Raw genomic sequence first — 25,138 nt, forward strand, 5'->3', positions numbered from 1 at the left:
GGGTTTGATGCGGTCAGATCAACATATGGAATGTCAGAACAGGTCAGCTCCATATATGGAGATTTAAGCGTGGCAGTGGGGGCAGTATCTTGAGTGTACAGGGCTACCAGGGCCCGGCCTTAATTTTTGGGCCTGTTGTAGTTTTCGCCAGCTGCCGGGCGCAGCTGCACAAATACATGTATTCATGATGACGTCACGAGGCATGACCATATATGGGGCATTCCCATATGGGCTTAATATTGATGACATCAGGGATAGTGACTGACTGATTGACTGACGGGAAATGCACGATTTCATAGTTAACTATTTACAATTTACAATTTAGGCATTTAGCAGACGCTCTTAATCCAGAGCGACTTACATTAAGCAGAACAAAAAGCATGGGAATACATCACATATGTAAAATGCATTTATCGCGAAACATGCGTAAGCTAAGAACGTGACTAGGACATATCTATATAATGACACTATACATATAAACTATAACTAGAACATATCTATATAATGACACTATACATATAAACTATACATATATGCTATACTATGCTGTACATATATACTATGAAGTGCTATGACTACATACAATGCACTTATTGTGCTGTCTACATGACATGCTATAAGTCTGTTTCAAATGCTATATAAGTCTAAGAAGTGCTGTCTAAGGGGGGTAGGGTAAGTGCTATGGGCCATGATGGAGTCTGAAAAGGTGGGTTTTCAGACTACGGCGGAAGATAGTTAACTGCGACCTGCGGTTGCAATAAGCTCATAGCACAGCACAGAGTGTTTTTTTTGTGGCTTTCGCCTTTATTTTATATTTTTATGGAGGGACAGACTGTACGCTGACAGGAAATGGGGAGAGAGATGGGGGGGAAGACATGCAGTAAAGGCCGTCGGGATCGGGAGTGGAACCCGCGGCCCACTGCCAGACTGGATTACCAGCCAAGGTGCTTGGACCACTGAGCCATGGCCCAGGCCATATCTGCTATGTTAGCCAAAGTGTAATATAGTAATTACAATCAAAAAATGAGGTTTTCTTGGTTTTCATGGGTTAAAGGTCAGAGGTGTGTGTGTGTGTGTGTGTGTGTGTGTGTGTGTGTGTGTGTGTGTGTGTGTGTGTGTGTGTGTGTGTGTGTGTGTGTGTGTGTGTGTGTGTGTGTGTGTGTGTGTGTGTGTGTGTGTGTGTGTGTGTGTGTGTGTTCGTGTGCTCTCCTGACCTCCAGGGCAGCCAGAGTGTCGCGGTCAGACACCATCCGCTGCATCAAGTCGTGCAAACCCAACGACGTGGCCTGCATCCTGGAGCCCGTCCACTCTGTGTCCCACACGGTCATCTCCATGCCCACCTTCAGAGAGTTCACCAGACCTGAGGGTACGTTACACTGTGTAGTTCTCACACACTTCCTTGTCAAGGACCCCCCATTTGAAAAGAGTTTGTGCCATGCAGGGAGTCAGGGACCCCCCATTTGAAAAGAGTTTGTGCCATGCAGGGATTTGCAGATGTGCAAGCTCGCAGCGTGGCACGAAGTGGTTAAAATGTCTTGTGATGCTGTATTAACTACTTTCTGGGTTTTAACTTGTATAATATATTTGTGTTTTTTTTAATGAATAGCACAGATCAAATTGTAGGTGCATAAATTTGCGTCCAAAATGTGCACAATTCTGAGCTCTGGCTTGAGAAAACTCATAGCTTTTGCAACCTGTGATGTTGTGAGCTTGTAGATTAGCTGTTTTCGCTGGAGCGCACGCTTTATCTCCCCAAAAGCATTTCCGCATTTGCGGCACCCCCTATGGCTGAAAATGGAATTGCTTTGGGCTCTCCGTTGATTGACACCCACGACATGTGAATGAAATTTGGGGTGGATTGGACATTCCGTTGGTGATTTGTGTAATTTTTTTGTAAAACAGGCCCCTCCCACTAACTTTGGACGCTGATTACAGCCAAACGAGACTATAAAAATTCTGGCTGTGGCGTTTTCATCGGATAGGTCCAGAGATCATGTGTACCGATCTTTGTGAGATTTGCACAAAAGCTGTAGGTGGAAGAGCAAAAAGTGTGTCATGACCCAAGGAATCCAGGGAAAGTGAAATTTTGATTTTACGACCTACGGTTCAAAAGCTATAAGGTGAAATGTAAAGTGGGCTGTTATAGCGCCACCATGAGGCCGACTGATGTAATTATTCATTACATTAATTTTAATAATTATTATGAACCTCCCCTCCAAGTGTTGTAATTGTATCTCAGACGGTTTCTGAGAGAAAAATACGTGATATGTGAGTTTTCGCATTTTCCCATGTGGATGGGAATATTTAATTCATTAATACATTCGTTATTAATTTATAATTGGAAAAATGGCATCGTTAAGACCTCCATGTTATTATGGTCAATGCCTGTGTGAAAAGTGGGAGCGATGGGTGCAGGCAGTGAGGAGCTTCATTCATTCAGACATTCAGACATTGAGTTAATTATATGATGATATAAAGTGGTTTCGAATTGAAATAGCTGAATGTCCCTTCTTGTTTGATGTGCTGTATAAGCATTACAGACTATAATGGAAATGGAGTCATATCAGAATAATTTTCCATGAATAAATATCATGCCACGAAACCTGATAATGGACAAGTGTTGCCATTGATTTACCAAAACATTCAAAGTTGAAATGAGGTTTCTGCCCAACAGCAATGATACAGCAATAACTGATACTTTTCAGGATTCAAATTAAAAAATAGCATAATGTACTAAATCAAAAGCTTGTGGATCTGCTACTGTTGATGCTTTTGTATGATCAAGTAGGGCATTAATGAAACAAAACAGAAAAAGTTAGAATATGGAGATAAGACAACAACAACATAATGCTTCTTTTTGATGAAAACAGCAATATGGCCATACCTCTTTGTCTTTGCGCATGGTTGACAATGGAGCCTGCATGCCGCCCCTGTGTACCCCAGCCTTTACATTTCATACATGTTTTATATTGCTGTCGGTAATCTTGTACAGTAATATATTAAAATGTTTTGTGTTTTTCCTAAATTAATACCTAAGGGTGTAACAATATAGTAACTGCATCGAAAAATCTATTTTAATTCCAACAATAAAAGTATATTGATTTGTATTATAAACAGCAACATATCGTATTGTTTGACTTTGTATCACATCATATTGTTTTGCAATGCAAATAATCGGTATCAAATCATTTTGCAATGCAAATAATCAATTATCAATACTAAGTACCTGTGTGTTGTGTTTAGTCATTTAACAAGAAAAAAAGAAAGGGAGGGGTTTAATCAAGGTACAGTAAGGGTTTTGTGATTTTGTCCATATGTGTCCAAATATAATGTCTGTGTTCCCTTAAAAACCTGCACTATTCACACAGATTTAATTTCTTTGTTAAATAGTTACTGTATCGATTTTAAATCATTGAATGGTATTGTATCACCATGAACCAATATTGTCCATGTATCGTATCGTCAACCATGTATCGAGATACGTATCGTATTGCTGTTAAAATGTATGTATCGTTACATACCCTACTTGATCATACTGTACAGTGTTAAACACGAAAGCCTCAAAAGTAACAGATATGCAAGCTCGAAACTGTTTTCGAATTTGAATCCTGAAAAGTTGCAGTTTTGGACATATGTATTGTGGGTTTCCACACAGCAGCGACTCTATAGATTGCATATACGTATGATGCCCAAAATCCTTGAGAAGCAACAAATTGGAAGACAACCATGATGACTTGTGGCTTTTCAGCGACTATGTCAGGCATTGTGCTTTTTCCCCCATCCCTTAAGGGCTGTAGAATACTATCATCCCTGAGGTCCCATCGAAATGCATTTTCCCCCTCCGCAATTGTCTGAATCCGTTCGAGTACCTCTAACCCCCCCCCCCCCCCCACCCCAGAATTAGCTATTCCACGATGTTGTTCCGAGTCACTCTCTATCCTTGGCCGAGGCCACACCAGAGAATGTTCTGCCACGCTGGGTTGGATGTGAGTAACCGCCCCGTAATCACATGCAGACAAACTCTGTGACAAACTGACAAGCATCTATTGGCCTGCATGTGGCCCCGTATGTTCAGACACACTCATCCTCAACGTCATGGGGAGCTGAGCCTGTGTCGTTTCTCATAAGCTCTGCAACTGGGGTGTAAAAGAGATTCAAGGGCCCTTTTTCTCTCTAAGCTCAACAACAAGCACTAGAAAAGCCTCAGCCCTCGCCATGACCCGCTCTTGATGTACAATAAACACAGACATTCCTCCATCTCCTGTTTTATTGTCTTCCACTTTGGACAGGAGGAGGAGAGGAAAAAAAGAGTTAAAGAACTGGGCACAGTCTTCGAGCCGTTCGCTATGCGAATGTGATTATGGAGGTTTTTAAGGCCCTAAAAGGTTTGTGTTTGTGTGTGTGTGTGTGCATTTGTGCGTCTGTTGTTATCTTCCAACAGAGATCGTGTTCCTGAGAACCACGGTGCCGGCGTACAACTCCTATAATTTCGGCAGCTACGACGTCAAGTTTGACATCCTGGAAGGCAACGCGCAGGACGCCTTTGACATCATCAAGAGGGTTGAAGGCGGGACGTATGTCGGTGAGTATACTGCATACCTACAGCCTTTTTTGAGAGCGGTGGGGTCTGGAAAGACTGTGAGTTAATAATAATAATAATAATAATAAGGGTAATAATATGAAATGTCACCTTTCATGACATGAAATGCAGCTCAAAGTTCTTTACAGATAAAAGAAAAGCAAAAACATAAAATAACAAAATAAAGGCAGTGAATCAGGCAAAACAGTGAGGACATGAATAACACCGATTTTTACTTTCCTTGAGTATGTCCAATTGTAATAATGAAGCCCTATTTTATACGTCATATTATACGTCTATTTGAAACTAGAAATGCACTCTCTCGAGATGCCAACTTGCGCATACAAGTAGGCCATGCTGCTCTGAGTCCTATAGCTCTCTGCTGTCTGTCTGGGTGTGACTGCTGCTCTGAGTCCTAGAGCTCTCTGCTGTCTGTCTGGGTATGACTGCTGCTCTGAGTCCTAGAGCTCTCTGTCTGGGTACGACTGCTGCTCTGAGTCCTAGAGCTCTCTGTCTGGGTACGACTGCTGCTCTGAGTCCTAGAGCTCTCTGCTGTCTGTCTGGGTACGACTGCTGCTCTGAGTCCTAGAGCTCTCTGTCTGGGTACGACTGCTGCTCTGAGTCCTAGAGCTCTCTGTCTGGGTACGACTGCTGCTCTGAGTCCTAGAGCTCTCTGTTGTCTGTCTGGGTACGACTGCTGCTCTGAGTCCTAGAGAGCTCTCTGTCTGGGTACGACTGCTGCTCTGAGTCCTAGAGCTCTCTGTCTGGGTACGACTGCTGCTCTGAGTCCTAGAGCTCTCTGTTGTCTGTCTGGGTACGACTGCTGCTGACCTGATACCAACCTTGAAACCTACCTTAGTTACGTACACATACATACATACATACATACATACATACATACATACATACATACATACATACATACATACATACATACATACATACATACATATAACATACATATAAGGTATGCCATCTGGTGGCTAATGAACCAAACACACATTCTCAGAAGTTGGAGCAGTTTTAGAGGACCCACTTTTAGGCCAGTGCAACAGAGCATGCTTTTGCCTTTTTTAAAACCTTACCCATTTTAACCAAATACATACATACATACATACATACATACATACATACATACATACATACATACATACATACCCAGCCGATCGCAGTACTTGCAGGCTCTGCTTGTGCAAGTAAATAGCACAAGCAGGCAGCACACACATAGCTTGTAGATCTGACATTATCGAAAGATTTGGACAAAACAAACTCACATGTGAAGACAACAGCACATGGATGTTCCCATGTACAGTACAGTAGTGATATAAGTGCATGTGACATGGCCTGTAATGGTGCTTGCACACCGCTGGAATCATGTGGCTGTCATCGACGTCCCTATGATACTCCATCCTGCGTCTGTGTCTCTGAAGGCTCTGCATGATTGGTGCTTGGAGAGACCAATGAATGAAGGACGCCTTCTGTCTACAGCTAACATTTGGCATCACTTTTCCTACTCTTGTGGGTAAAGAAAGCACCATTATCCACTCGCTGGTCCACCACCACCACCACCACCGTGCAAGTCTGCGTGCTCGCTGTTGGGGCGGGAAACCCTGAATGTCCATATTTAAACTTGTTTATGCTTTTTCATAAAGTTTAATGCGTTATGACAGTAACAGTAATGTCTCCACTAGACCAAATAGATATTGTTTTGGTACAGCCTATCTTGTTATGGCTCAGTTGTCCGTGAAGCAGCTACAGTATAACTATGATTTCTTCCCTGTGCACTTGGCAGAATTACCGTACCACCGAATGAGTGTTGTTGTACTTCTCCCCATGATATCATGTACATGAAGCATAAACCATCACCATCTAGAATATTGTCTTTTGGTCTTGACTCCTATTTGCCTCATCGATTGCTGATTGATCCAGAATTCCACGACAGATTGAAAGTGGTTAAGCGTGTCAGAGGGTTTTATAAACATTGGACCTACAGTACAGTGGATCGCACCCCCCCCCACCCTAACCATTTTGGACAAACAAAGGTCTCCGCCTGACGACACAGTGATGATATATTGGGTACTTGTTCTCGTTATGTCTCCACTCTACACACTCATGCATTCACACACGCACGCCTTCGTTTGCATGACTGTGGAGTGGTTTTGAGAAGCATGCTAGCGAGCAGACCATTACAAGGCCCTGCTGCCGTGCTTGGTTGCGACCGCCAGCCAGCCAGCCAGCCAGCCAGCCAGCCAGCCAGCCAGCCAGCCAGCCAGCCAGCCAGCCAGCCAGAGCTAGCAGAGCAGAAAAGCAAAGCCTCACACTGCAGCTCCAGCAGAGCAGATACCATCTTCAGTGGCGTGGAACTACTACACATGTTTTGGGTAGCGGCCACATCCCCATCAGCGGGTGGAAAAAAGGAACTAAGTACATTTTGTTGCTGGCCGCGTCAGAAACATCTCATCTCCATATTTATTTTTCTGTGTTTGTTGTTGCAAATGAATGCCCTACTTGATCATACTACAGGGTCACACGAACGAATCAAGAGTACTTTTAACTGTTTTTGACGGTTCCCATCCAACAGAGACGATATAGATTAACATAATAATATAGAGAAACATATTGGAAGACAACGATGATGACTTGTGGCTTTTCAGCGACAATGTGACAAGTCGGGCATTGTGCTTTCCCCCCTCAATAGATAGTATTCTATCATCCCTGAGGTCCCATCAAATGCCCCCCCCCCCCCCCCCACCCCACCACAATTGTCTGCATCCTTTCGACTACCTCTGACCCCCCAAAATATTTGCTATTCCATGACGCGTATTGAGCTGCTACTTTTGATACTTTTGTGCGAGGCTGTAGTATGATCAAGTAGGGCGTTAATTTACGAAAAAAACGCAAAAAGTTAGAATTATGGAGATAAGCCCAACGACAACGACGATATGGAATATTTTACTTGCAACAGAGTATTTCTTATGTGCTATTGCTACTTTAAGTAAGTAAGTAAACACTTAAGTAAAAGTACTTACTTAAACAAATGGGAGTAGGCTAATTCTCCTTCCACCACCACATGTTTGGGTAGGAGCCCCATCCCCATCCACCAGTCTGGTGGTGACCCAAGGCTTGTGCATGCCTGTGGGGAGGAGTTGAACGGAGCCTCTTGGGCCCCGGGAGGATGGGGGGGTGTTGTGGCCCGGGGGATGACATATTGTTGGGCCTGTCTGCCACTCGCTGGCTGTTTTTGTTGTTTTGGGTTGTGTGTGTGCTGTGCTGTGTGTTTGTGTGATGCAGGCAGAGAGAGAGAGAGAGTCTTCTACTGCTTGCTGATGGATGAAGGGGCGAACTGTCAGTGTACACATCTGTCTTTGTAGAAGGCAGTATAGTGGAAAAAGTACTCTCTCTTTTTTTTAACTTATTAAGTAAAAGTACAAATACGGCAATGTAGAAACACTTGTACAGTACACTCGTGCGTACGTACAGTATAAGTCCAGAATCAAACATTTACTTGAGTAAAAGGACAAAGTAGAAAGTCCCATTTTGCATTTTTTTTTAAACTTTTGAAAATGAGAGAGAGAGAGAGAGAGAGAGAGAGAGAGAGAGAAAGAGAAAGAGAATGCATGAAGCTAAGCGGTCCACAACATGCAGGCTTTGTGCAGAAACAGATGTCTAGGTTTGTACAAAAATCTGCTGCCCGTTACATTAAAAATGTAATTCCATGCGGTGTCATACAGTATGTTGAGATGCATCAGTTATCACTGCAGTCTGTGTGTGGATATGGCTTTGTTTTCTTTTTGGAAGAGGTGTTGATTAGTCTGTTGTTTGGCCCTTTGTATTGCGTGTGTGCGTGTGTGCATGCATGCATGCGTGCGTGCGTGCGTGCGTGCATTGTGTGCGTGTGTGTGTGCGTGCGTGCGTGTGCGTGCGTGTGAGGGAATACAATTCCAGAGAGAGAGAGAGGGAAGGAATATGTGCAGTATTAATGGTGGGCGCTGAGCTGTGCTTCATGTGGTCAGATGCATTGTTCCATGTTCCATTGTAGACAGTCTGCAGTGTTAGGCCTTCAGAGCATTAGAAGCACTATAACATGTGAGTTGTGACCACATGAAAGCTGCTGTTTGCGAGCAGACACTTCTCCCTAACCCACTGGGCCCTGATTGGATACAGCTCCACAGTGTTACCCCCCCGTCAGATGCCCATATACTGGAGTGTTACCTCATTGCCCATTAAAGGCCTAGCATGCCCATTAGATGCCCATGCTGTGGCACTGCACACCAGTGTATTGGGTCAGGGGCTAGCTGCCTGCAGTGCAGTGTGGCACCCATGGCGTGATCTGGGCCCCGGAGCCGTTCTCCAGCACTGCTTTAGTGGCTTGTGCTGCCATTGCAGTGGCCCATGGATGCTCCTTGTCTGTTGCATAAGGCTCAGGGCTGGCTGGGGGAAAGCTTTAGTTTCCAGCATCTCCACTGCATGTCCGACAGTGGGATTAAACACTGGTACAGGATGTGAAAAGTGGCAGACGCAGACATTGAGGCTCCACTGATTGAACAAGTGTGCACACTAACGACGTACATTGTTTTTGGCCACTTTTAGTGTTTTCAAAAGGGACAAACGAGGCTATGAGGAATCGTGGCCACATTGCTACAGTTTGAAAATGTGATTCTTAACGGGCTCGCTGGATGGAGGTATTTTCTGTTACATTCATTGACTCACAGTTATACAGTCTCTCTCACTAAAAACCACTCACTACACACATGGACATAAACACAGCGAGAAATACACCAACACCACTCTCTCTCTGCACGCACGCACGCACGCACGCATGCACGCACGCACGCACGCACGCACGCACGCACGCACGCACTCATTTCAGACTCTTGTTTCCGCGACCTTGTTGTTTGGGTCATGACCCATACATGTATTTCATGACCAGAGGTGAATGTATATAGGAACTATAAGACTGACTTTGCCTTCTTCTGGGTCAGCCCTCTTCTCGTCAGTGTCGTACACAGCAACCGCTATACTGTACCACACTATGATGAGATATATGTGACCAGATTTGACTCAGAGCCTGCCATCGTGCAACCTCCAGCTTTTCACCAGAGGAGAAAAACTGAAATAAGTGTCAGAGCTGAAATCGACATTGAATAAATGCTTAAACATGTAGCTAGGTGTAATATGCTAGAGTCCACAGAAGTGACCCTTTCAAGCCTGTTTTCTCAACTCGCTGTTTCTCTGCAAGACATTACTCTATAAGCCATATCTCCAAAACTGGTGGGTCAAACTGAACAACCAATATGCCAATTTGAAGCTATGATTCCCTGCTTTCATATGACATGAAATAATTCAAAAGCCAATGGCAGTCCCTCAGTCAAATCTGGTCACATATATGGACGAGAGTCTGTGGCTTTGTTGTTGTGTGGAAATATTGTATGTCCAAAACCATTCCTTTTTAATTTCAACGATAGTGAAAATAGACGATCTACAAATGTGTACTGTGATGTGATCTGACGAAGTAGGGCCTTGATTCGCGCAAAACATAAACATGTGAGATACAAGGTTTCTGCCCGACTGGTTTTCGAAATTCAAAAAGGTTGAGAATCACTGATGTCATCCATCACTGGCTGTTCCCCATGCTGTCATACTATATACAGTGTCAGTGTGTGGATAACAAGCCTATAACAGCGTGATGCAACTGTGCAAACACCCTCCAAAACGCTTCGGAAAAACACCATCAGACCCCAATCAAACAGTCTGCGAATCCCTTGGCGACCGGTAGCACAAACCCTGACCACACGCACACACACACGCACACACACACACACACACACACACACACACACACACACACACACACACACACACACACACACACACACACACACACACACACACACACACACACACACACAGCAGGTACGGTACACATGCAGTGAATCCACCGAAGCGGTGTGTGTACTGTATGTACTGTCATCGCTGTGACAAAAACAACTTTTCTGAAACAACTTCTGAAAACGTAAGTAATAGAGGAATGCATTAGTCACGCAGAGCAACCGTCATTCCCATCTTTTGATTAGGGGCAGGGTGCTTGAACAGGCTTGATAAAGGGATGATTGATTTTGGCAGCCGGGGAGGTGGATGGATGATGAGCCCGTTCCCTTTATCAAAACAATTTGGTTGTGCGGTCGACACTCCTCCGAGCGCTGGGGGCTTTCCTCTTATCTAGCAGTGGGTCGGGACCCATTTGCTGATCGTGGTTCTGTTTTTGTGGGTCGCGAATGAGTTTTAGAGTTTTTAGAGTTTTATTAGGATCCCCATTAGCTGGTGCATAGCAGCAGCTAATCTTCCTGGGGTCCACACAGAACATAAAAACATGACATTCGACATGAATGACATTACAGGACAATGATATATGAATTTCCCTAATTTTGACAGACTTTCTATAATCTTTCTGCACATTTTCATGAGTTGAAAACAAACTCAAACATTTTATAAAAATAATTTCATGAATAAAATAAAAAATTGTCAAAGCAATTCCATAAATTAGAAAACAAATGTTTTAAGAAGTAGTGAGAAATATAGCAGATCTGCAAGCTCACAACGCGTCAGCTATTTTACCAGGCTAACATTTCCCAAAAGATTTCTCTTTTGGGGCTTGAGCTAAAAAGTTTGGGAACCACTGATCTAGCACAAGTTTCCCAAACAGTGGGTCGCTGACCCATTTGTTTGTCATGGACCAATTTGTATGGGTCACGACTCAAGTAAAAAGATAGAAGATAGATCTGCTATTTTCACTGTCTATGAACTCTGCGTCTTGAAGGCCATTGTCTGTGATGGAGTCAACTACATGCTCTGGTAGGCTGTTTCAGAAAAGTTCTGTCCAATGTGCGTGTATTGGAGCCTGGTGGATCGATTTGAGAGCATGTTCTGTGTGTGTGTGTGTGTGTGTGTGCATAGGCAGGTATTTCGCCATCTGATGTATGGTGGAGGGAGCATGTCCTGGAGGTCTCTAGGGCAGTGGGGGGTGTGTCCAGGGTGTGGCAGTGTCCTGGTCAACTCCAATTATTTTGAGGGCCTTCCTCTGAATATTGTCCAGTAGACCAAGATGTGTAGGTGGAGCACTCATCCAGGTGAGTGAGGCGTACTCCATGAGTCATGACACTAGTCTGCGGACCTGTAGCTTGTAGACATGCAGTTGCTTGGCTCTCGGTGGTGAGTTACTGGCCACTCTCCTCAGTGCCGCCATCTTATGTTTTAAACTGACATCTTAAAACATTTGGTGGTTTCATATACCTCTTTCGGGGGGGTTACAGGTTCTGACATTCCATATGTTGATCCTTCCCCATCCATCCTTCCTCTTCGATGTCTCCCTTTTGACTGATACCTGTCCATTCAAACTCTAGACGGGCCTGCCCCAAAGTTATTAGTGCAGCCGCGGCGCCCAGCAGCCGGTGAAAAGTTCTCAACAGGCCCGAAAATTACGGCCCGGCCCTCATCAAACCCTGTACACTCAAGAGAATGTCCCCGCTACCACCCTTAGATCTGACCTGTTCTGACATTCCCTATGTTGACCTGTACACTCAACACATGCTCCTTATATGGCCAGTACAGAATTAATTCATGTTGATCTGACCCCCCATGCCAAAGCACCAGCTCTCGCCCAGCAGTCTGCCGTCAATGAGGCGGATGCGTGCACGTGACCTCGCCGCTTCTCCCCCTTAGGCGTCTTACTGGTTTATGAAAAAACTAAAAGTTAGAATAGGCCTATGGAGAATTGGAGATAAGACGGCAACGATATATGGTTATTCAGGGCTGCTCAACATTTCCACTTCAAATCAACAGTGGGGTGAGGGGGTGTTTCCGTCACGTTTCAGCAACGATTGAGCACTATTTCAGCAGCCCCCTCAGACAGTACCGTATTTCAGCACTGTTACTTGCAATAGTCCGGTGATGGTCTTTTTCTTTCTTTTTTGCCTGGTGTTTGCTTTGGTGCCCCATAAACTTCATGGTGCCCTGCATGGTCTGCAGCCTCTAAAGCCGGGCATGGTTTTCATTTTCATCTAAGAGTTGCAGCACAGACATTGCTAAAACAAAACAAATCACATGTCTGTAAAATGTAATGACATAATTGCCGTCAGCAACAAGAAAGAGTGGCTTGTGGTCGTGTTGTGAAGCACCAGTGTGGCTGACCAAACCATGCACTGCATGACAAACCAGTATGAGTTGGATGAGTTAGCCCTGCAGTCGCATTGTTGACCTGTGGGACAAACCATCATTCAACAAAGTAGGACTTCAAATATTGTATTCATTTCCTTTTTCTTTTTTACACTGCCCTCATAGTTCACTACCAACTCAGTGCCTTGTGGTTAGGGTGTCCGCCCTGGTACTGGGAGGTCGGGGTAACGGGGTTCGATCCTCGTCCGGGTCATACAATTAAATGGCACCCAGTGCCTTGATGCTTGGCACTCAGCAATCAGCATCAAGGGTTGGATTGGGTGTACTGTAGGTCCCTGCGACATACCCGAGGGGGTGTACTTGTACATCAAGCTCAAAGCTGCCTCACGCTACAGAAACAGGAGATAGGCTCCTGCCTCATGGCTCGGCAAGGCTTACTTACTTACTTCATACTATAGTTCTCTGACAATGCCATAGTTATGACATAGTTAATGCCATAGTTAACTCTTTGACTGCTGCCTAGTGGTCATTGGACGTAGTACTCATTTACATCCGGTCTCCCGGCCTCCCAGACTGAGAGAAGAAGAAACGGCTAATGTTAGCATTAGCTCACAATGTTTATCTTTTGCCAGATGAAAAATCACAAGTCATCATCACCGTGGATTAATTTATGAGAGAAAGTTAGAATATGGAGATAAGAGGTTTCTGCCCGACAGCAACGACATATTGACTACAGGTATGTCTTGCCCAGCTGTGCCCTTCATGAATCAGACCTATCCATCTTCAACGCTGGGGCAGACTGCAGGGCTGAGAGACGCCACGCAAGAATTCCATCCATTTCAGAACACCGGTAGAAATATGCAGCGGGCGGTTAATAATATCCTGTGCAGACAATCAGTGCCTTCTGCACTGGCACTGCACTGCCAAGCGATGAGATGCGCCCTCTGATGAATGAGAGAGGAAGTCGGACGGTTGGCAGTGGGGGGGAAAGTAACCAAGCAGATTTACTCAAGTACTGTTACTAATTACTATACCCGGTTATGGTAATTAGTCGGTACGGATACATAAGTCGGTACGGATACATTTATTGATACAGTCGGGTCAATTCAGGTACCAAAGACAGTAGGCTACAGCAGTTAAGAACAGGTTACAGGACAAGGACAAACAACATACCAGTAGCCTACACATATATATGTATATAGTGCAAGAGAGGTAACGGCACAGAGAACACGCAGAAGCTATAGTACTGGATAGTGCCTGTGTTATTTTTAATAACTTTTTTTCATTTATTTTTAATAATTCATTTTTTATGGAGCTTTGTTGCTGCCCTGATGCTTTTCATCCAAAATTATTATTAAAAAATAAATTAAAACATCTATTAAAAAACACGGGCACCTCACGTATTAGGAGGGCAGTATGAGTCACCAGAACAAAGGACAGGTGTTTTCGATGAATCTAAATGGTTACAATGGGTTTGTATAGAAAGGGGGCGTGGCAGCTAAAATGAATGTCACATATCTAAATACTGAATCGAGCAACTTAAAAAAAAGGTCTGGGGTGTTCACATATGCCTGCCTGAGTCGACGATAACATGACAAAATTTGGTCATGTGAAATCGCTGTCTGGTGTAGGCCTACAGTAAATGTCCAAAACTGTTACTTTTCAAGATTTAAATAAAACAGCTCGAAATGCATTGCTTTTCTCCACGTTTCGAGCTTGTAGACCTACTACTTTTGATATATATACGATATATTGACAGACTTCTGTAGTTTTACTTAAGTGAAATTTTGAATACAGACCTTTTACTTTCATAATTGTATACGTTGGTATCGCTACTTTTACTTAAGTAAACAGAAATCATTCATCTCACTGGTGAGATGAAGAATGAGAGAGGAAATGGACTGTTGGTGGGTCTGTCTGTCTGTCTGTCTATCCGTCTGTCGGCAGGTATAGCTTCAACAGCGGCCGGTGGAATGTGTTCCTACCGTGTGAGACGTGACTTCACACACAGCCTGCGCTGCGGCAGGGCTTGTTGACTGTTGTGGCTGGTGTTGGCAAGGAGCTGAGGAGGACAGCCAGTCGACAGCCCCAGATAAGCAGACGACTCCTCCTAAAAACTAAAGGGTTTTAGAGAAGCTGTCATTTGCATGAGTCATGTCATGGAACGCGGAGCAGCGCTGCCCCCACCAGAGCGCGTTCAAGCCCTGCGAGCAGAGGAGGAATCCCTGTCTCTTGTGAAGGGGATTAGTATGGCTAATCAAAACAGTGTCTTCTCCACTCCGACAACCCCACAGTCCAACTCATAATGCCCCTCTCAGGGTGGTCCCACACTGGCTTGGGGGGTGGTGGGGGGGTGGAGGGGTGATGTTATGCACGTCTCGCACTTTATTTTTTATTTTGTTTTATTTTTTTGCCTCGTCTCTAGGCAGCCTCTAAGCCATTGGGAGACTTACCCATAAAACCCATAGTCTGAACGGCATAAAACCCATACTATGAACGGTGCAGTGTGAAGCTGCGAGCTGAGGCAGAGGCTGCGGCACACAAGCTGATTATACTGTAGAGTGTAGATGTTCATAAATAAGAGCTTTCTGCACCTGGCAGTTATGACTCGTCATTCTTGTTTTCTTTTTACTGTCCTTATAGTCTGTACGGATACATAAGATAAGACCTTTAGTCTGTACGGATACATAAGATAAGACCTTTATTGATACAGTCGGGTAAATTCAGGTGCCAAAGACAGTAGGCTACAGCAGTTATTAAGAACAGGTTACAGGACAATGTCTGATGTTATGCTTTACCACATCAGTAACGTAACCTAAAAAAATGATAACAGGTCTCCACCAGGCCAGGTCAGGTTGTGGCCTCCTGGTGGCGCTATAATTGGACAATGTGAAAAGGGTGCCATTTCTTCTTACGCCTTTGATGGCAATTGGGTGATTTGAGGCATTTTGTTCCAAAAATGTGTTTTGCAAAAATCCACCTGTTGGTGGCACTATAAAAGGCCAATGTGAAAAGGGTGGGATATTCCTCAACTTAGTAGGAAAGTGCATGATTTCACGTAAATTGCACGCTGCGTTCATGATTGGAGGCAGATGTGAAAAATGCTGGTCAAAGGTTTGTCGTTGGCCTCTAGGGAGTGTGCATGCAACGTTTCACACAGATCAGTGCAGTCATATGTAAAAATGTGAAAAGCTGCCTCATGGTGGCGCTATAACAGGCCGTTCTGTAATATTTGGGGCAGAGGTTCATCATTGGCATCCAGGGAGTGTGTGTGCAAAGTTTGGCATTGACCGGGTTAACAGTACCGGAGATTAGCTGTACAGCGTACACGGACAGACGGACAGACGGACAGACGGACACACGCACGCGCGCAGGCAGGCAGGCAGGCAGGCAGGCAGGCAGGCAGGCAGGCAGGCAGGCAGGCAGGCAGGCACGCACACACGCATTCAAAATACATTTAGCACACTTAATTGATTGACATTTGATGAGAAGCATTAGAACTACTGTATACTATATAAGGGGTTCTCAACCTGTGGGCCGCGACCCCTCGTGGGGTCGCCAAATTATTTTGGGGGGGTCCCCAAATTATTTAAAAAAAAACATTTTTTTTTTTTTTCAGCTGAATGGCTGGAAAATGGAAACGAAGAGTTTACATACAGTAGTACACATAATACTGTACATGCATACACCTTCCCTAATGATTATATCTCGTTTCAGTATTTATTTATGGTGTATTGTCTCAGTCTGTATTATTAAGGTTATTGTAGCAGTCAATTTATATTGGGGGTCGGGAGGTGGCGGGGCGGGGGTTCCGAGACATTGCCAAAGCATTTCCGGGGGTCCCTGGCCAAAAACGTTGAGAACCCCTGTACTATATAATAAGAATTTGAATTTGTTTTAATTTGATTAGTTATGTAACTGAAGCTGAATAAATAATGATGGCGACATTTAGCATACAGTACCTCTACTCAAATCAAAGGGAGTATTTTATATTTATTTCACTCTGAGGTGCAAGTATCTTTGTTCTATGGTAGAATAGATTTTATAGTATAAGATAAGCTTTTTGGAATTAGTATTTTTGCTTATTTTACACAAGATATGCTCAGCTGTATTATGACCTGGGGACACAAATGGCACCGCGAATACTAGGAATGACCCTGTCAAACAACCAAAAGCTTGCATTCAACTCTGAGATACCTGCAAAGTGTTGGGGGGGTGTGTGTGGTTTCTGTTTTCTCTCATTCACACTAATGTCATATGCTTATTTCTTAAAATACAAATCTGTTCTTTCGTCCTTTAGTTGTGGGGCTTACAGTGCGACTGAAAGGTTATGGTAATGCTACGCAAAAGGTCGTGGTGACGATAATGCGTGCGTTATACCATCTCAGCTGCTCTCTCCCGCAAACCGCCAAGCAGAAACGTCCAAGGAAACAAACCCACCATTTCCCTTCGGGCTACTGCTCAATGATGTCACAGCACAAACGAGCGCAGCGAGCGACAGTGTCCGGCACTGACCCATGGTACATTTGGAAGATGTGTAACTATGACTCATTGCTAATTGACCTTAAAATATCAAGCCACATGAGCTGGCTTTTCGGGAGCAGAGTGCTGGACCGGCGGTGCCATTTCAGAGTGGTCAGGGCCATGTTTGGACAGCCTGCCTCTGCTGCCCACGCATGGACCAGTGACTCGGCTGTACTAAACATATAGACCACGCATGCACATCGCAAGCACACAACTTTATTTTTCAGACATGTTAACCACTTAAGCCCTATATAATTATTCTCGTAAGAAGAATAGTGTATTTACAAGCTTGGAACCTTTTGAAAAATGTCACATTGAGAGCATTCAGTGGATAAGATCAAGTGCCCGACAGGAGTTTTAAGACATAGGCAAACTAGGCCCAGTTTCTCTCTTTCTCCTTCTCCTTTTTCTGCCAAAAATAGCAGTTCTGGCTGATCCATGCAGTCGGTTTTCGCAAAGCTCGGCAACATGGTAGAGGGCCATGCCAAATGGTGACGATGTGAAGCCCATGACCATTGGCCAAAGGGTGGCGCTATAGCACTCAATTGAAAATGCAAACTTTGAACGCGCATAGCTCATGGACCGTTTGACCGTCGGCAATGAATCTTCGATACACATCACTAGCGTCCATTGGCCACTCGGGCACTAGCCTCGGAAACCCAAACGTTTTTAGCATATGAGTTCCAGTCTACTCGGGCACTGGCCCAGTCAATTGAGTTCTTGCCCAGTCTAGCTTCTGAAAAAACAAGAAAAATAACAAAGATAGCCTACATTGGAAGCCCTTCACCCCCTGTGCATGCAAATGTCTGTTAGTAGCGAACCAAGGCAGGCAGGAACAATCAAACGGAACTTCCTTTTCCCTCAAACCGATGTTTCTCAATAAAAGCTACAGGCTACGAGAGCTTTTATTGTTATTCTTCCGGTTTAAGGGAAAAGGAAGTTCCGTTTGATTATTCCTGCCTGACGACTACAAAACAATACTACAACATGACGTAACGATATCATCCGCTCCCGACCGGATCATACAGACTTTTGAAACGGAGACCAGACTTTCCTCCGAGGTGGAAAGACTGGTGAGGTGAGGTTAGTTCTCACCTATCAGCTGGAGTTTCGTTACCTCCCCTCCCCCCCGTGATGCTAATGCCCAGTCAATAATTGAATCCAGGCTACGTGCCAAAATGCTATATGGACAAAAAATCGGAAGTACAATTTCTTTACGTGAAAAAATGAGTCAATGAAAATCGCTGTTTTGTGAAAATTCCCATGCCCATAATACAAACATGCAGCGTCATATGCTTATGAAACTTCACAGTGTGGTAGAGGGTCATGCCAAATAGCACTGAAACCTGTCTTACTCCAATTGGCCAAAGGGGGGCGCTATAGCAATTTTTTGAAAATTAAACCTTTGAACAGGCATAACTCATGCCTCGTTTGGCCAAATGTCATGGCACTTGTTTCCACATGTTCCATGACTCATGGGGAACACATATGTCACTTTGACCAGTAAGCTCCGCCCTCAGATATTCCGCCATTTTGAGCAGTTTGAAAAACGATACCTGATTTTCTGCCTGGATTTTTTTTTTGTAATTTGCGTGAAACGTTCTACACACAATCTGGACCATTATCTGAAATCCCAGTTGAAGAGAAGTTTGTACGTGAAAACATGAACACACTGTAGTAATAGATAATGACATGCCCAAAACCAGGACACACATAATTGTCAACAATATAACAACGGATTGCTCAGTCTTTAGTGCTTTCGCCTTTGGACCACAAGGTCATGGGTTCAAATCTGGGCACTGATCAAACTGGGGGTCCTTGAAAGAAAAAAGGTTGAGATTGAGTGAAGTAGCCATCATGCTACCTCAGCCTCATGGTAGACAGTGTGTATACTCTTGCACCTGGCCACCATCCATCCATCCATCCATCCATCCATCCATCCATCCATCCATCCATCCATGCATGCAGTGGGTTCAGTGCAGTGAGCATGACACCACAGCCAGCATGTCATTACATTACACAATGCGCATACTTTTCATTTGTCTCTGGTATTAAAACCTGTTCATTTGGGATTTTGTCATAGACATTCTCTGCCGAGTTGTAGAAACCGAGAAAACACGAAATTGTACTGTTTACACATAAACCTTCAATATTGCAGCCATCACGGCCATAGATGACAAAACGCCTGCTGGCATTTTGGTTCACTTTGTTTTGTGGCAAGTGTCTCTCCTCCAGCTACCATAGCATTTAAGACTATTTTCTACTTACTTATAGGGGGCTATTTTATGGTGCGGCAGGACGTTCCCTTTGGAGCAGAGGGGTTTGTGCAGCTGTGCGTTTGATGGGGTTCCGTCGCAGACGGCAGCAGGGTCACCTCTGCACCCTTGCGGCGGGCTACCTCAGTCAGTGCGGATGGAAAAGCCAACATTCCTGGCAATGCCAAAGGAACCATCCATCCCCGACTACTAACATTACACCAACCGTTATTCCGCTCTTGGAATACCTCGGGGCGAGGATTGAAGCACGGTCAATGACATCAGCTGTGGAGAGAGAGAAAGGGGATATGGGACAGGATGGTGGAAGTTCCTCCTTGTCTATTTAGGTGAATCTCAGGTAATCATTGTATCAATGATCCCCAATCAAAGGCAACCTGTTATGTTGTGGTGGCCGGGGCCTTTTGGCCCGAGTGAAATGTTGGGGAGATGATTATGTGATTGTGGTTTCACCTCAGGTTCACTGCGAGTGTGCTGGGGCCCGCCTGACACCGCGGATGCATGCTTTCCCACATACAGGAAGGATACACCGCTGGGGCTTCTGATGGGCACTGCTGGAAGTACGTACGCATAAAAAGTAACAGATCTGCAGCAGAGTCAAAGTATACATAAAGCAATGAAAAAGTGGACACACTCATGTAAAGTAAATGCACCTCAAAACTGTATTTATGTACAGTACTTGAGGACTTGGTTACTCTCCACTGCTGACAGACAGAGGATAGTGTTCATCCTGGTAGGGGGTTTCCTATAGTTTCCAAGGGGTCAAACACATGTGAGTTCAACATGCAGCTCTGTTTCACAGCAACAGGGCATAGCATATGTGTGGTGATAGTATAATTAGGCTATAGCCTTTCTCTGCTCCCTCACAGACCATACAGCGCCATCAGACCAAGTCAAACAAAGGCAAGAGGTTGAATAAACGTGGATTTATTTTCCACATGTGTTTCTTTCCCTGCTATACAGAGATTCATCTCACAGGTCAACAACCTTCTCAGTTGTTGGTCAACCTTTTTTGGATCAGGGAGCACTTGGAAAAAAAGCTGAAAAGCGGTCGCGGCCAGAACATTTTCTATTTCTGTCTATTTTGATGATCGAGCCATTGTGTTCCAGCTTGGAGCAATGGAACTAATGTAGTATACGTTAGTTCTATAATATATTTCTGTATTATCTGCATCACAATGATGGCACATTTGTCAAGGTTTAAAAAAAACCCTAAAAACAAACATTTTTTTATATGTAGATTTATTTATTTGTGTGTGTGTGTGTGTGTGTGTGTGTGTGTGTGTGTGTGTGTGTGTGTGTGTGTGTGTGTGTGTGTGTGTGTGTGTGTGTGTGTGTGTGTGTGTGTGTGTGTGTGTGTGTGTGTGTGTGTGTGTGTGTGTGTGTGTGTGTGTGTGTGTGTATTTATCTATCTATTTACATACTTGGGTTAATGGCATATCATCATTACAATCTTAGTGACAATAATTTGGAGGCCCACCTGCAAAGCAATGTCCTAACGCAAAGTATCAAATCAAAAGAACATTTACTGTGGTATTAACCATTTTAAAGGACCAGAGCACCATCGATACATATGCCAATGTCTATTCCCACCTTTGGATAAACGCAAGCCATTTTTAATGCCTTTATTTTTTAGATTCTGCGTTTGTTTACATTTTCTCCATAGTCATTAAAACGTTACTGAGCTTACTGGAATAATTGAGTCAGTGTTGGCTAAACAACATACTGTAGGGAAGTCACTTTGAATTTAACTCTTAAAACAATCTTTCTTCAGAGGCTATTTTCGGCTCTGCCGTTCCTTTTCAAATCACTCCTGTGCCTAAAATGCATTAAAACACAATAATAAGAATGCAACTCGGGCCAAACAAAGGCGCCATAATGATGGCTGTGTTACCTGTCTGAAGCCAGTTGATTTAGTCTCTGTCGGGTAGAAACCTCATATCTGCTACATTTGATGCTTTTGTGTGACACTGTGTTATGATAATTAAGTAGAGTGTTAATTTACAAAAAATAAAAAGTAAAAAAAGAATCACACCCTTGTGAACTGAGTGGTGCAAGGTCTTATATAGCCTGATCAGCTGTGGTCTGACGTAATGTCAGTGACCAATTGACCATAGTAACCATGCTCATTCTTTTTGGGTACACACACGGGTACACACATGGGTACAAACAAAGCTGGTGGTTGGAGTGGTTTGCACCACTCAAAAAATAAACACACAAACACAAACTCCATAATATGGAGATAAGAGGGTTCTGCCCAACAACAACGATTTCCACACTGGACTGGAATGAACAAAATCCGATGGCTTCCTCCACAATCAAACAAACTAAGCTATGCTTTGGAAAATGGTCGGCAGTAATGTCGAGTACACAGAGAGTTGTGGTCAAAACAGAATAAATATGCCAGACCGCCAGCACAGTAGGCTTCTTTAAAAGTTCCCTTTCATGATTTTACCCAGCAGTGGCGTACTAAAAACATAATTGAACATCTGAACTTTAAATGAGTAATAGTATGTGTATTATTATTATTTATTTTTGAGTGGTGTAAACCACTCACTCCTACAACTGGCTTTGTTAGTTTACGTGTCTGTCCGTACCAAAAAAAATTAGCATGGTTGCTATGGTCACCCAGTTCACACGGGTGTGATTTCAGCTTTGTTAGTTTACGTGTCTGTTCGTACCAAAACAATTAGCATGGTTGCTATGGTCACCCAGTTCACACGGGTGTGATTTCATTACATATTATTATTATTATTATTATTATTATTATTATTATTATTATTATTATTAGATATGCCTACTTGACTACATTTCAAAGAGAGATATTGTATATTTATTTCACTCCAATACATTTCTAAGAAGGGAAGTGCATTATAAATTAATTAACCACTTCAGCCCTATTTCAAATGGAGTGAAAATAGCAAATTTACAAGCTCAAAACGCGTCACACCATCTGCTATTTCACTATTATTGCACCATTTTTAGAGAATTTCAGGAAAATCTTTGAATGTTTTTGTAAAATGTACACAGCACAAAATGTACTTTGTAATTTGTGAGCAACTTTCACTTGTATAGTCGAGTAATATTTTGCCCACCACTGATTTGACCAGTCCTGTCAGGGACGGATTAACTCCCACAAGGGCCCTTGGGCCGGTAATATTTGCAGGGCCCCCGTAGCGCGCGTGCATGCGACGTTTTCCTGTTTTTCCGTGTATCATCTTTTTAACCTAAATTTAACAAAATCAACAGCCAATGGAGGGCCCCAGGAGCCCTTTTCAGGGCGTCAAACCTAGTATCTCACGGTCTAATTTCCCCGAAGGGCCCCTGAGAGCCAAGGGCCCCTGGGCCACGGCCCCAGTGGCCCAATGGCTAATTTGTCCCTGAGTCCTGTAAGTGTGCTGTGGAGTAGAAAAGTGGAATCTTTGCATGCACGATTCTAGATGTGTTCAGTTCAGTACTATACAAGCTGTTAAACACTCTTTTCCCACCACTGACTGATGTGAAACGTTATTTATTGCAACATAATTGTTTTCTGCATTTGCCATTTTTATTTATGAGAGAATTGTTTCATTGTTTTTTTCTTCAAACTCACTTGAAAAACCCTGTTGCAGCGCGTAGCCTCAGTTGACCCTGATTACTTGAGTGTGTTTATAGAGAGAGTCTCCAATGGATTCGGATCACATTTTTGATCTGAAAGCATCACTCTTAGTGTTTTCGCAATAAAACAAGACTATTGTGGATTGAAAAAGCCATGCCGCCTTTGCGGCGGTCCGTTAGTGAACTTATAATTACGTTTTATTAGCCTTCGATCATCTTCACTGGATGTTTCACATCGATTTCCTGAACCCTATGAACCGAGTTTCAATTTGAGCGCAGGGGCAAATTTTGTGAACCTTTATAGTTCTACTGATTCATGGGACTGGTCTGTGCGGCTACTGGGGTTATGCAGGCCTATATATTGACATTTTTCGATATATCCAACTTGTCGGGCAGAAACCTTGTATCTCCAACTTTCACAAGTTTTATGTTTTTCATAAATGAATGCCTTACTTCATCAGACAAAAGTGTCACACAAAAGTAGTGAAAATGCTACAAGCACATTGTAGATCGGCTATTTAACTCTGTTCCCTTTTCAGCTCTTATTTTGAAGAGCCAACAATCTAGACCGGATGTTATGATCATATGTTGGGGTGTGTGATGATGCAACATCATTCCATGTTTACCGCGGGTGCTGCTTTAACATGATGCAGAAGGATCACATCGTCGGCTCTGGGCCGTGGAATAAACCTTGTTTTGACCAAAAATGCCATCAGGGACAAGGAATAGGAGTTACAGGTGATTGAAAGAAAGATAGAATGGGTGATTATGGCCACGATGATCTTAATGGCACGATGCAGTGTTATTGACAGCACCAGCTAGCAACCCGACGCTAATGTGAGTAGCATTATGTCTTGATCAATCAAAAGCATTATAAAGGCCCAATTGCCGTAGAGCTACGCCAATGGCGTTAATTGGCTTTAATTGACATAGAATAATGCCAATGGCGCCAAGTGGGTTAAGTATTTAAAAAGTTTTAAAAATACAGTTTTGGGCATACAAGGTTTCCACCCAACAGCAATGCAAAGTCATTTCCACTTCTAATTCCATTCTGTTGCGTAGTACTGTTGCGCGCCACTGCAGAGCCCGGGAAGGCATGCCACCCACCCCACTGTTGGCTTGCGTCGTAAAAATCATTTTTCTAGACTCGCATAGCCGCCAATCTCTTTTTCCACGTCCTTTATTTTCTGAAACATTTACTGCCTCATGTCGTCGGGTTCAAGCAGAGGTTCTGTCTCCTCTCCGGTGGCGCTGACGCTTTGGAAACAATAAAAAAGCCCCCGTCCCCCCCGCTCCCCGCCGTTGAGTGTCACTACGCAACAGAGTCTCAAAACACCAAAACAAGGGGGCAACCCTGAGACACAGCTAGGGCCCCAATCCACTCTCCCTCTCCAACAGGGGCCGCTTATCACCGGAATCTTCTGGAATCTTAAGTGTGCCCACAGTGATCCAATGGAGAGGGAGAGAGGGTGAGCGAGGGGGATTGAAAGAGACAGACAGACAGAGAGCGGTAGTGGCTTGGGCCTCCTATAGCTAAGGCTCCTCCACATTTTAAAAAGATGGATTCCTGGAGGAATGCCTTCCATGGCTATATCGCGTGACTGCGACTGCTCCCCGCCACTGAACACATGGGACTCATTTACCCTTGTGGGCCACAGTGATGGTGCCACAAACATCAGCCCAACCCCTCCCCCCACCCCCTGCCTGAGGGGGGAGAGGGAGAGAGAGAGAGACCATGCAGCGGCAGTGTCCTGCGGGATGTAGAGGATATGAGCACATCATGTATCGATCATCACTTGACCTGCATGTGGTGAACTGGAGGAAGAAGTACTCGGGTTATTCTTTTTTTATACATTATCGTTGCTGTCAGGCATGAAACCTCTTATCTCAATGTTCTAACTTAAACGCCCTACTTGATCATACTACAGCGTCACACAATACATCTAAAGTATAGCGGATCCACAAGCTGGAAAGGTGGTGTGAGCTTGTAGAT

The 25,138-nt window shown here is 44.0% G+C and overlaps 1 protein-coding gene across 1 annotated transcript in view; it reads left to right on the top strand.

Annotated features, from left to right (window-relative positions):
• Positions 1–25,138, top strand: part of fbln1 (fibulin 1) — a 74,091-nt gene that overhangs the window by 43,580 nt on the left and 5,373 nt on the right. The window contains exons 15-16 of the mRNA XM_079500605.1: positions 1,221–1,366; positions 4,442–4,582. Coding sequence (XP_079356731.1) covers positions 1,221–1,366; positions 4,442–4,582 — 287 coding nt within the window. The remainder of the gene's footprint in view (positions 1–1,220; positions 1,367–4,441; positions 4,583–25,138) is intronic.

The sequence above is a fragment of the Electrona antarctica genome, assembly GCF_951216825.1.
Source record: "Electrona antarctica genome assembly, chromosome: 5".
Lineage (NCBI taxonomy): Eukaryota > Metazoa > Chordata > Actinopteri > Myctophiformes > Myctophidae > Electrona > Electrona antarctica.